General features: G+C 34.6%; 1 protein-coding gene across 1 annotated transcript; it reads left to right on the forward strand.

Annotated features, from left to right (window-relative positions):
• The first annotated feature begins 8385 nt into the window (after positions 1–8385).
• Positions 8386–13463, forward strand: LOC108981659 (aquaporin PIP1-1). The gene is made up of 4 exons (XM_018952890.2): positions 8386–9036; positions 9692–9987; positions 12559–12699; positions 13171–13463. Exons 1-4 carry the CDS (start codon positions 8712–8714, stop codon positions 13264–13266), a joined length of 858 nt encoding a protein of 285 aa, XP_018808435.1. The 5' UTR covers positions 8386–8711; the 3' UTR covers positions 13267–13463.
• Positions 13464–13733: the final 270 nt, after the last annotated feature.

Here is a 13733-nt window from a genome sequence, read left to right on the forward strand (position 1 = left end):
CTGCACCATCCCTCTTAACTAACTCTGGATCTAAATCAATAATGCCGGTTAGTTGCATCTGAACTTCCCTAAATTTAGCATTTGTGTACAACTCTTGAAATCTCTTTTCGATAGGAGATCTAGATATGCAAGGAATGGTAACGCTAAATGAGTGGAAGTCCGCATTATTTTCATTCTCAATTTTTTTTTGCAACGCACTATCAAACTGATCGACAAACTCTTTCAAGTTTGTCTTCGCATGCACATAACCATCGAAAAACGCGTTCATGCTTTCACTGTGCTGCGTTGTACTCATCCCAGCCCAGAAACAGTCCTTCAAGAATGCAGGTACCCAAGACTCACGCTCAGTGTATAAACTTTTCAGCCAGACATTCTCATGCAAGTTGTAAGTGGTGATTAACTGATCCCAAGATTTCTCAAACTCTGCAACAGTTTGCGTGTCATACACAGATTTTATCAACGCATTCTTCATCCCACTTTTGTAGGAAGCATAGGAGGACAACTTCTCGGGGACTTTTTTAAGTATATGCCACAAACAAAGTCGATGTTGGCTTTCAGGAAAGACAATAGCAATTGCATTTTTCATCGCTCTGTCCTGATCGGTGATAATAGCTTTCGGAGCGATACCATCCATACACTTCAACCACGTCTGGAATAACCAGACGAAGGTCTTTGTATCCTCACTGGAAATCAATCATGCTCCCAACAGAATTGACTGCCCATGGTGGTTTACACCAACAAATGGTGCAAAGGGCATCCCATATCTATTCGTCAGATATGTAGTGTCGAATGTCACCACATCACCGAAGTATTGGTAGGCTGCCCTACTACGGGGGTCAGCCCAGAAGACATTCCTCAACCTCCCCTCATCATCCAAATCCATCAGGGCAAAGAAACCGGGATTTTTGTACTGCATCCTACAAAAATACTCTTGAAGCGCTCCAGCACCACCTTTACCAAGCCTTAGATGTCTTGCCTTATGGATATAATTACGACAGTTCTTTTCTAGAAATGGGAGGTTCTCGAATCCACCAACGCCAACGACGAGAGATCCGAAGCTCTTATTCATTCGGATCCCAGCCATATCATTTATATCTAGGACTCTTTTTACAGAGTCACTCACTTCTCTATTACATCGGAAGAAGCGAGATTTATTTGGGCTAAGGCCATGGTTATGGAGATTATTCACTGTTGTCAACCGGAACTTCCCATCAAATTTTAAGGCATTAACCTTTGCCTTACATTCTGTCTTTCCTGTTGGACGTGGTCTAGCGACATTCAATGTCCTATTCCGGGCCTTCCCACCACGGGCACAACCAAGGGTGGCATATCGGACAGTGCCATCATCCCCTTTATCAGTCCTTCTTATCAATACCCCAAACCCGCTTTTTTTACCATAATGCTTATAATAAGCCATTAATTCTTCAAACGTATTAAACTTCATTCCCGACTTTGGCTCCTCAATGAGATCACCACCAACTTCATCCTCTAACTGTGGTGTCCCGGCAATCCCAACCTCAGTTTCTTCTGAATTGAGTCTATCCTCTTTACTTTCTTCAACTCTTTCAGATGTACATGAAATATCAGTTTCTCTATACTCAGGTGGTTCCTCTATATCAACTCTCCCACTCATAGCGGGGCTTGTAGCCATGAGAGGGTTCGGGTCACCGACATTCTGCTAAAAAAAAAAGAAATCAATTCCCTTAAACTAAAAAAATGGCCAACTTATACAAACAAAAAAACAAGAACACAATTGAATCACCACTTCATAGTTTCTTGGATATTGGCCGCCATTAGGATATGGAGATAAAGGCATTGGCCAAGCAGGAAGTGGTCCGTAGTAACCGGGACTAGTGTAATCTACAAAGTACCGGTTACTTGATGGTATATCCTAGCATGTTGTTACACAAGTTATTTATGTATTTTGAAAATAAATATCAATTCAAAATAGAAATAAAGCAACACCTGTAAAAAATATAACATACAGCGGTTTGGGGATTTGAGCTAGATGGTGTTTGGGAAGATGAGTGTTCTTCCCCTTTTCCCATGCCGAGAGGAACTAATAGAAAGCTTGAACTGATAGCAAAGTGATGAACCAAATTACTTATTTATGACTGTAACATTCTCAAAATTGTATTGACATTATTTTTTTCTCAGTCTAATAAAGGTAAGAAAAGCCAGAAAAGCATTAGATGAACCAAATGCAAATGCCGCCTCACCCAACATATATAGGAATCTATCCATTTCGGACAAACAGTCTATCAATTTCAGAAAAGCATTAGATATGCATATGCTTATATACAGCATTTTTTTGAGTGGCATTACATGCAAACATGTATGTTTTCCCGTGATCTACATGCACATGATGCTTCATGAGTGGTCAAAATGAAAAAAAATATTGATAGAACGGAAATCTGGAGATGCTAATGAATGCAACAGGACGAACCAAAAGGAGGTTAATTCCAAGTCTATTTAAAAATTGATAACAAAAGATCACAGAGGTGGATTCAGCTTTTTTGTTATTTTAAATCGTGTCGAACTTCAAGCTAGAACAGCATAATCCTTAATAGTGAAAACCACATCATCTTCACATGGAATGTTAGTATTACTTCCTTTTGCAGAAATAATTTGACATCATTCAGAAGTGTTTGCATACACAGAACTATTCCATCATATACAAATAATATAACAAGTGAAAGGAAGTAACAATGACAGAATCTGTGTTTCCATCCGTGTCATAATTGAGACTAGGAACAAACAAAGTCTGCTACTGGTAACAAAACTTAAGAACAGAAAAAGCAATTTCAATTGTCCACAATTGATTATATTATTTGAGAACACGTGATGATCATCAGAATTCTGTTAGAATAATCTCATTATAAGGCTGCTGCTGTTTTCTTTCTATGTTTAGTAGAGATTCTCGCACCACATTCATGTTTCTCCAAAACTGTATGCAGTTTGAATACTTTTTTCAGGAGTCTTAAATTTGCAATAGTTTAAAGTAATACATTTCTCTACATATATAATTAAAACGTATATGAGATTAAAAGCAATAACACAAGCAAACCACATTTTATTCTTTGTTTTTTGGTACTTTCAATCCTACAGATCATTGTAAACAGTAAAATAAGAGAAGCAACAAAGAACAACTGCAATTTTCTTTCTTTGGTTTTTATATTTTTTTTATTTATAAAAACAATACCAGATTTCAAATCATACCTAACAGTCAGGCTGCCCAACTCTTTCAGGGAGTTCAACACTGTACGGAGCACCCTACACATCAAAATTTCATAGAAGGGGTTAAATTACCACAAAAGGTACGCTAGAAAGCTAAAACCAGCAAAAACAAAGATAATCTCCAATGGGATGTACACGGCAAACAAAATCGTTTATTTTTTACACGGCAAACATAAATATGATCATCTGGAGATGCTAATGAATGCAAAAGGACGAACCAAATTCGAAAATAAGAGTGGACATTTTTTTTACAGTGGGGTTGCAATGCATGTGGTCAAGGCACTTTCATAACATATTCAATTAGTAAGGCTGTATGTGCATGTGAATGGTGAAGCCCTAATTATCAAACACAAAGAGACAATGACAATGTGTATGCACGTGAAGAGGCACATTTACAACAACCTTGACCTCTTCACATGTATTATAGATTCAAAAAAAATCACCACATTGACCATCACAAATTAAGTGCCAAAAACAACAACAAAGGAGACTTGGTGGCCATTATAGTTCAAAGATTTCTCATACCCACCAAATCCAACAGCCCCCAGATGATGAAAAAAGTTAGAAAAACCAATCCAAAGCCCCAAACTCCGGGTACCATGGCCATGATTGATTATTCACTCTGTTCCTAATCTCTTTGTCTCTCTATCAACCACTGCGCAACCATTGTTATTGCATATACACTCCTATTATACTCACAAAACAACAAAATAAATAACAACAACATTCTTATAAAAGAAGAAGAGCAGCTGCGAACATATTTTTCTTAAGACTAGCGTTTCTTGAGACAGAGCAAGAGCCAAAGATCAAGAAAAATACAAAAAAAAACCATAAAACAGAGGACTGATCAAGAAAAATACAAAAAAAAAAAAAAACCATAAAACAGAGGACTCACTTGAACGCGATGAAACGACGAATGGTAGAAGTTCAGTGCAAAATGGTTTCGGCAGAAACCATAGATGGAGGACGAGGAACCCGCATATAAAATGGTTTCTGGGTTTCGGAAGAAACCATAGATGGACGACGAACCCGCACGAAAAATCTCTTCTAGGTTTCGGAACAAACAAATGGTTTCTGGGTTTCGGAAGAAACCAGATGGACGACGAACCCGCGCGAAAAATCTCTTCTGGGTTTCGGAACAAACGATTGATCTCCGTGAACGACGAACCTGCAGGAATTTCTGGGTTTCAAGTGGGTTTCGGGTTATGCGCGGCTGTTCTTCGAAATCTAAATCAGAAGAAATCATTTTTGGCGCTATGAAATCGGCTCTTTTGCCTTTTTTTTTTTTTTTTTTTTTTAATATAATTTAACCCTACGTCAGGGATTCCGCTACGGGTACCCCAGGCCGGGTACCTGTAGCAGTATTGTTTTCCTTTTAGGATATACACGTCCTGCACAATTATTTAAAAAATAATAATTATATTCAAATGCTTTTACATTATATATCATCTATATGACATATTACACCATTTACGTGATATAATTCAATTTTTTTTTTTAAAGTTAGAGGAGGGGGTTTGCGAACTCCAGATCTCCATTTTAAAAATTGAAGGTTATGTCAATCAGATTACAAACTTTTGACTCTACGTCACATAATTTGATTTAAAAGATAAATTTTAAATTTTATAAATTAAATTATGTCAAAAGCTTGTGTTTTATATGAGATTGTTCAGATCGATTGAAAGATAATATGAAATGAATTGAAATAGTTTGTGAATCGTAATGAGATTTGTGAATTGAATTTTATATTATATACGTTTATCAAGTGGAACGAGATACATCATTCTTATCTCATTATTATATTTTTTTTAAATTTTTATATAAAATATAATAAATAATTTAATTTTTATAAATCTCAATTTAATTTTTTTAAATTTTAAAATATTATTTTAAAATTTTAAATTCTCAACTACCTTCCAAACCGGTAAGAAGATGGGTGCATGTGGCCATATGATTGGAGTGTCAGTGTGATTGAGAAAAGGGACCCCAGAAAAATTAAAATGCATGTGAGGAGCGGCGCAAGAACAGAAGAGTACAGCACACTGATTAGGTTTGCAGTGGAGAATTAGGCCCCATTAATTATAATACATAGTGAGGGTTTAGGCGGCAAGGTCCCTCACCCACCCTACACAAAATCTTTTTTTTTTTTTTTTAAGCAACTTAATTTAATAAATATAAAATATTTCACTCTCATCAAATTCTAATCCCACTATATTTAATTTGTTAAGTCGTTATACATCAAATTTTGAATTTATTATTTTTTAAAAATAAAAAAAAAAACTAATCTAAAAACTAATAAAAAATTATCTCATGAATAGAATAATGAGAGTGAAAAGAAATTACAGTCTACATAAGCTTTTATTAATGTTTTTGCTTATATATTTTTTTTTGGAGGTATTTCTTAAATCAAATGCCAATATCATTTGTATGCATCATGTGGTCTAGTTTGGTTACTAAGATGAATCATCTTATATAATTATTATATTTTTTTTAAACTTTCTAACAAAATATAATAAACAATTCAACTTTTTTAAATCTCAAAATAAAAATAATATTAAAAAAGAATATTTTATTCAACTTTTAAATTTTATCTCATTTCATCTGTGTAACCAAACGAGACCGATGTTCAAATAATCTATGCATTACAAAGTATTATTAGGTCAAATTGATAGGTTAAATGAAAATAAACACGAACATGTTTGCCAAAGGCGATTTTCTTTACGAAATCAAATTAATATATTATTATCTTTTCAAACGTATTGTTCAATCAGGAGAATTATGCTTCGCTTGGAACTTAAAATTATCTCAATTCATCTTAACTCATTATTATAACTTTTTCAAATCTCAACATAAAATATAATAAACAATTCAACTTTTTTAAATCTCAAAATAATAATAATAATAAACAATAATATTTTATTATCTGAATTCAACTCATTTCAACATCCAAAAATGCCTTAATCTATTTTATAATCTGGGCAAGTCTAATATCAAGAAAACATCATATTATACTTATATAAATATTTTTATCAAAATAATCTGAATTAATATTAAAATCATATAGAGAATTCTTTCCATGAAAACTTCAGTGTACAATCTTTGAAGGCGTGACCCACATGATCTTGCGTGATGCTTACTCACTTTTTGCTAACCTCCAAAATGTTCTAATCTTAAAATTATGCATTCTCACTTTCAAAACAGTTTGAAGGCTACATTTGGTTACTCAATCGAATTCAGTGCAATTTACTTTTAGACTTCTTCTATAGTCTAAATAATAAATTAAATTGAATTCGAGATTGAGTTAAGTAAATTTATACTGTATATTGATTTAGGGTAGTGATAGGCTTACTACCTATCTACTATCCATCTACTACTTGTAGTGTTTTTATTTTTTTATCATTTTATTTTAAATATTTTTTTAACATTTTTAATCATTAAGAAAAAATTAAAAAATATATATAAATTTACTAATTATCACTTTCTTAACTATTAAGTAAAATAAAAAATTATAAAAAAAATTAAATATTAAAAAAATAATAAATAAGTTGTAAGAGAGTAACCTATCATTTTCCATTGATTTAACTCTCCTACCAAATGCCAGGGATGCCGCCAAACTGTCAAAGTGATGGTTGCAATAAAAAAACAAGATTTTGTCCATTTTGCCCTTACTTTACTCCATTTGGTTGGCTGCAAGTGGATCCCACGGGAAAGGTTTTTATCCTTTCGAGTAGTTGATGCAGTTGACTTTTTAATATGTCAGATAAATAGTAAAAATTAATGATAAAACTTATTTATTTTATAATTTTTCATAAATATATTTCAACTAATCTTAACATTTAAACATACATAAACTCATATCAACTATTTTAATTCATTACTATTAATAAAGATTTCAACTCAATTCAACATCTAAACGTAGTTTAAACCTTCCCCTCACTTTTGAATAAATTTTAGTAATGATACACATAAATTGTTTTCATAGATTTTTATATAATTATATTTTAAAACAAAGAATTTATACGAAATAATATTATTTTTTACAAATTATTTTAAAACAAAATTACATATATCATTTTCTATAACAAAGATACGGATTAGATTTCCTATAATTATAATAAAAGTATCTTACTGTAATTAATCGTTATTATTAAATATTAACATACTATTATATATGCTAAAAAAAAAAACCTTAGTAATATATATATATATATATATATATATATATATAACATTATCCTCTCCGGACTAGAGCCCACATGATTGCAGCAAAGCTGAGGAAACCGGGCTTCCGTTGCACAGTTTTGCCTCGTAACCAGGGAAAGGACAGCCTGGCAATACGGTTGTCGTTTATGTCCCCTTTTTGTGGACCTTTGTCCCCCAACTCCCACATTCTTCCATTCTGATTGGATAAAACAGCAAACGGTCTAATCCTCTAATTATCATTTTATTAATCAAATTAATCCGTTATTTCCAAGCTAATCTTTAACCGTTCAGCAGTTAAATATACCATTAGTTCTTGTATAGACAATAATACCCCTTCTTTCAGTATACCCTGAGGGCTGTTTGTGTTGCAATTGGGGGGTATTATGGTCACACGAATATGGATGGGCGTGGTGGGAGTTTTTTTTTTTTTGAACACAGTGGAGGGAAAAGTAGGATTAAAGATGGTCTGCAGAAAGATAAAGGACAGCCAAAGCATCCGGATTCCTTCCTGATGTGACTGTACCTATGTCTTTTTATTTTATTTTATTTCAAAGCTGTACCAATGCCTGCTCTGAGCTTCCACTACTCCATCTTTTTGTACTTAAACATCTCCAAAATTTGTAATTAAAATTAAGGCTATTGATTGGGTTCTTATTCTATTATTATCTATCTATTAATCTATTATATAAGTGTATTTTAAATTTTATTATTATTTTTAAAATATATTTTTAACATCTTTAATTATTAAAAAAATTAAAAAAATATATAATTTTACTAATACTTACTTTCTTAATCATCAAGTAAAATAAAAAATTTAAAAAAATGAAATATAAATGAAATAATAAATAAATAGTAATTGAATAGTAATACTATCATTATTCTAAAACTAATTATCGTTGAAACTTAACATGAATTCTCAACTCACCATCTTTTGCTAAATATTCAATTTTTTTTCTAGTTTGCTACAGTTCAACTTCTGAAAATAACCCTCTTTTTTCATGCTGTGTACTTAACATTTTACGTTAGATTGCATGAAGAGAGCAATAAAACTGTTTGAACATAATGTTACCCAAGACTCCGAAGCCAATCATATATGATTTTCTTTTGGTATATGTAGTTCCTAAGACTGGTCAGTAGCTTGTCGTCCCTATAAATCATTGCACCCACTTCTCCCACAAAGCTCACCTTCAGGCTCCAAGACTTTCATTTTACAATCCGAGAGAGAGAGAGAGAGATCAGAGCTTGTGTGTAGCCAGAAGCTACGAGAGGCAATGGAGGGGAAAGAAGAGGATGTGAAACTAGGAGCGAACAAGTTTTCAGAGAGGCAACCCATAGGGACATCGGCACAGACAGACAAGGACTACAAGGAGCCACCGCCAGCACCATTGTTTGAGCCAGGGGAGCTCCAGTCCTGGTCCTTCTGGAGGGCTGGCATTGCCGAGTTCATCGCCACCTTCCTATTCCTATACATCACTGTTCTTACTGTCATGGGTGTCGCCACCTCTCCCAAGTGTGCCTCTGTTGGTGTTCAGGGCATTGCTTGGGCCTTTGGGGGCATGATCTTCGCCCTTGTTTACTGCACTGCTGGTATCTCAGGTTACACCTCTCTCTCTCTCTCTCTCTACCTATGTTGCTTTGAAGTTTCAGGGTGAATAATGAAGGAAAGAAACGATTTTTTCTTTGTGACATGCTTAAAGATGTATATTTTCTAAAGCTTCTCTCTCTCTCTCTCTCTCTCTCTCTAAAATCAATCTCTTGCTTGCTCTTATGTCTGTAGACAAAGATGGAGAGCTAATGACTTTGTAGTGATTTTTTCATTTTTTATTTGGTTGATTGTTTGCTGGGAAAAAAAAAGGCTAAAACAGGCTAGCATGCATGTTTTAGGTGGGATCTGTTCAAAGCGGTGACTTCATCCCCCTTTCCTTTTTCAATCTTCTGTTGGGTTTGTGAGAGATATGAGGAGAGGAATTTGCACTTAATTACTGGACTTTCGGAAAATTTTACTTGAAGTCATGAATGCTGCTTTAGTGTATGTTTGGGCTGTCAGAAAATCTGAGCAACAAGGAATCAGACTCTTTTATTCTTATGTTCTCTTAAACAAATTCCCAAGATTTGCCATTTTCTTAACTTTTTTCCCCGAGACATTTCCTTACTCAATTGGTTGGAGCAGCTTGTTTGATTTTTTCGATGGGGGTTCTTTTCACCCTTTCCTCACGTACGGTACGCGTTATTTTGTTTATGTTTCGCACAGGTGGACACATAAACCCAGCTGTGACATTCGGTCTCTTCCTTGCGAGAAAGCTTTCCCTGACAAGAGCACTATTCTACATCGTGATGCAATGCCTGGGTGCAATCTGCGGCGCAGGTGTTGTGAAAGGGTTCCAGAAAACACAGTACGAACTTCAGGGTGGTGGAGCCAATGTAGTGAAACCCGGTTACACCAAGGGTGATGGCCTTGGAGCTGAGATTGTTGGCACTTTCGTTCTCGTTTACACCGTTTTCTCTGCAACTGATGCCAAGAGGAATGCTAGAGACTCCCATGTCCCTGTAAGTATTATTCTCTCTCTCCTTCTCTCCTCTGTCTCTGTTTTTTTTTTTCTTCTTTTTCTATGTATTTATCTGTAACTCTGTCTATGGCTATGCACACGTTTGTCTGTTTCTCCCTTTGTTATTTGTAGTTATCTATTTATTACTTAATTTACTTTTACAACAAGCATGTAGAGAAGAGAAAACATAAATAAATCAATGGCTTGGATGGCTTATTTACATGGTTTGGCACATAGGATTACATCCATAGGAGAAAGCCAACTTTAGTAATGAGAAAAACTCGAACCCTTGCCCTTGACCTCAACATACCTAAAGCCTGTCACAAGTTACAACAATATGGCAGAGAACCTTTTGTTTGGACTCGGTCTCTTTGCCATGAAAAATAATAAATTGAAGAAAATACCCCACGACTATAATCTTTTGCTGGAGTGAACCCAATACTTATTTTTGGAGGCTCTTATTTAGGTTGGATTGTTTGTTCAACTTTAATACACAAGTCTTGTTGCATGCTTTGCCTACCAAATGCATGGTAGGGGTGCTTGGATGGACTTATACATGATATGGCAATGCTACACGACTTGAACATAAAAGTTTGTGCAACTAGCGTATTTCACTATAATGTGAGTCCCCTTATGCTTTTTTGTGGAACAGGCTAATGATTGTCTCACTGTGGCATGCGGCTCAATTTAACAGAGTTCCATCTCCATAGAGTCTGAATTGAACTTTGTGGTTAAATTTTGTGTGTTGGTTTCGCGTGTGGACCCATGCTTGTGGGGTGCCATATGCCTTGATGAAGGTTTTTTTTAGCTCTGTTTGCCAAGATACCTTGCCACTTTGCTAGTACATAGGGGCACTATATTCAACTTGTGAACTTTTACTTGGCAGAATACCTTAGATTACTAGAAGTTTGATGAGCTTTCTTTTAATCTATCATGTCTTAAGAGTGATTTTAATGCTTATGCCAAACCCATTTGTTGGAAGCGACATGCTTGCACCTTAAAATGTGTTGTGGTTACTGGTTAGCTTCTTGAGAAATGTTAGGTTTGTACAAAATGCCATTGGATTGGGTTTTGGAAAATGATGGTAGAATTTTCATTTGGTTTTCGACAGTCTGGTTAGGCACGGCTATTATGAATCCCATTAGAGTGTTTAATAAAATAAAATTGCTTTCTTTAGAACTCATATCAGAAGTTCAAAAAAAAAATTTGCAAGCCCTGGGAAAACTAGTTTAATTGTCGCCATTTCTGATTGATGTAATGTCACATTTTACTGTATGCAGTTCTCTTTCTAAGTGTTATGATGCTCCTAAGTGATTGAATTAGTGGTATAGATACTTGGAGGTGCAGAATAAAATTTTATTTTCGGGAAGAAGTTTATTCTACAACTACAAGGAGTATAAGAGAGAGGAAGCTTTTCTTATTTTCATACTACTTGTATAAAAATAAAATAAAATAAAATAAACTTCTTATTTATATATATATCTATATATTCTGCATTTGTTATCTGTGTATTTGGGCTATGCATATTAATCTCATCAATAAAATTCTAGTTTACTGATAATATATATAAATATATATTCTGCATTTGTTAAATCTAGTTCATGTCATTTTCATATTGATCACTGCTTGTTCTCATGTTGACTTTATGCTGTTCTAAAGTTCTCGTGAATAATGAGTTGTTACTACCATTTCAGAAATTAGCAGAAATTACAGAGTAGTAGTCATCGATGGAATTAAGGAGTCCTAGTTTTGTTTTTGGGTTTAATCCCAATCAAATGGAATTGTTTGAGGGCTTTGGACACAGTGTAGTGGTATACATGCTTTGTTGATCATTTGCATAAAACTTTCTGAATAGACGGTGTTAGGGGTGTACAGGGTGAGATTGAAAGTGGGGGTGTACAGGGTGAGATTGAAAGTGAAATTGAAATCAATTGTTGCTGGAAATTGCAATTATGGTAGTGCTTTGAATGGTTTTAAGTTATAACATTCTAGAGTTTTTAAAGCTTGCATTCTTGTATTAAGAGAGTTTCATAGCTACTGAAAAGATCTATGCTCTTGCCTACTTTCTACTCAGATAGAAGTTTCTTCTCAAAAAGTTGGTTGAACTAAGATTATTGCTGTGTAAAATTCAGATACGATTATGAACTCTGCGTGAATTAATAGTAGAATCTCCACTTGTAATTGAATGTTAAGGAAAAAAAAAATCAGACGTTCACCCTACTTGTTGGTCTCAAACTAGTACATTCTTACATATATAGTGCATGAATATGGGAAAATTGCATGGGCTGTGAGCCTGTGATAGTACATCTCCTATTAAACTTGTCAAGAAAAAACAGAAAAGGCTGTGTCTGGTGTATTAAAACTTGCTTGGGATATGGGAAAATTATGTTTATACAAGATTGTCTAAAACCGTTAAACGTCTCCCAGGACAGGTGCTCTCGTGGAAATTATTAAATATGGTTTCTTTGTGCGATGCTGTAGTGAGACTTGCTTGGGGTTATGTACTTTCTTGCCTTGCAGATATGATATATGGTTCTGAAACACCTTTTCGTTTCTCTGACTTGACCTGCAGATCTTGGCTCCACTTCCAATTGGGTTTGCAGTGTTTTTGGTGCACTTGGCTACCATCCCCATCACTGGAACTGGCATCAACCCTGCCAGGAGCCTTGGGGCTGCCATCATCTTCAACAAAGACCACGCATGGGATGACCAGGTTAGTAAAGTGTCATGATCCCATTGATTTACTTCTGGATGGGTGCATTTACACTATATAATAACTGAAGGAATAACGATACACATACAACATTTTTTAAAGTGATACAGCCACAAAGGGATTATACAACAGTAATCTCACAAACTAACGTAGTTTCATGTGATCCGTCAGATCTACTCCACAATAAAAATAATTTTATAATCTGACAAATTACATTAAGCCACATCAGCTTGTGAGATTACTTTTATGTAATCACTTTGTGACTTGAGTATTTCTCTTTTTGAAACTATGTTTTAAACAAAGGGATGTTATATCTATAATATTTTTTAGGATGGTTATGTAAAATATAAAATTTAAATTAAAAACTTTAGTAATTTTAATTTGAAAGGCAAAATAATGTGAAATGAATAGAAAAATAGTTGTATAAATATTATTATTCTAACTGATCGATGTTTTTGTTGCTTGCTTTAGTGGATCTTCTGGGTGGGACCGTTCATTGGAGCTGCACTTGCTGCCCTTTACCACCAGATAGTCATAAGAGCCATCCCATTCAAGACCAGAGCCTGAGAACTCCGCTTGTGTTTCATATTGATCTTGTGCTTTGTTTAGACCATGTTTGCTGTCTTGTTTTTTTTTCCTCTCTCTGTGTATTATTGTTAGGGGTTGGAATTTGATGGGTTGATTATGTGCGTAAGGGATGTGAATTTGCAACGTTTTCTGAATGTAGTATTCCTTAAACTTTAATCCATGCCTGTTCTTCACAAGTGCATACGCCATCAGTCTATAGACTCCATACCCCAAACGTTTGATCACGCACATGCACTTGTAGTCCTTGAGAAACGGTTACTCAGAAAGTGTGACAGTCACTGTATACCAACCAAAGTCCAGACCAAAATCAAATCTTCCCTTTTCTTCACCTTCATCATACACATGCAGCATGCCCATCTTTTTGTTTGAGTTCACATGCAAGAACGAAAAGCCAGCCTGCTATATATTCTTTATCCTGATTTTGGTCACTTTCAATAGAGTTAATC

The sequence above is a fragment of the Juglans regia genome, chromosome 7, assembly GCF_001411555.2.
Source record: "Juglans regia cultivar Chandler chromosome 7, Walnut 2.0, whole genome shotgun sequence".
Classification (NCBI taxonomy): domain Eukaryota; kingdom Viridiplantae; phylum Streptophyta; class Magnoliopsida; order Fagales; family Juglandaceae; genus Juglans; species Juglans regia.

What these genes read in the sequence shown, in the direction of transcription:
- LOC108981659 (XM_018952890.2), top strand. Translation starts at nt 8,712, where the DNA reads ATGGAGGGGAAAGAAGAGGATGTGAAACTAGGAGCGAACAAGTTTTCA. An exon ending in CTGCACTGCTGGTATCTCAG is followed by an intron (nt 9,037 to 9,691) that starts GTTACACCTCTC and finishes TGTTTCGCACAG; the next exon opens with GTGGACACATAAACCCAGCT. An exon ending in CTAGAGACTCCCATGTCCCT is followed by an intron (nt 9,988 to 12,558) that starts GTAAGTATTATT and finishes CTTGACCTGCAG; the next exon opens with ATCTTGGCTCCACTTCCAAT.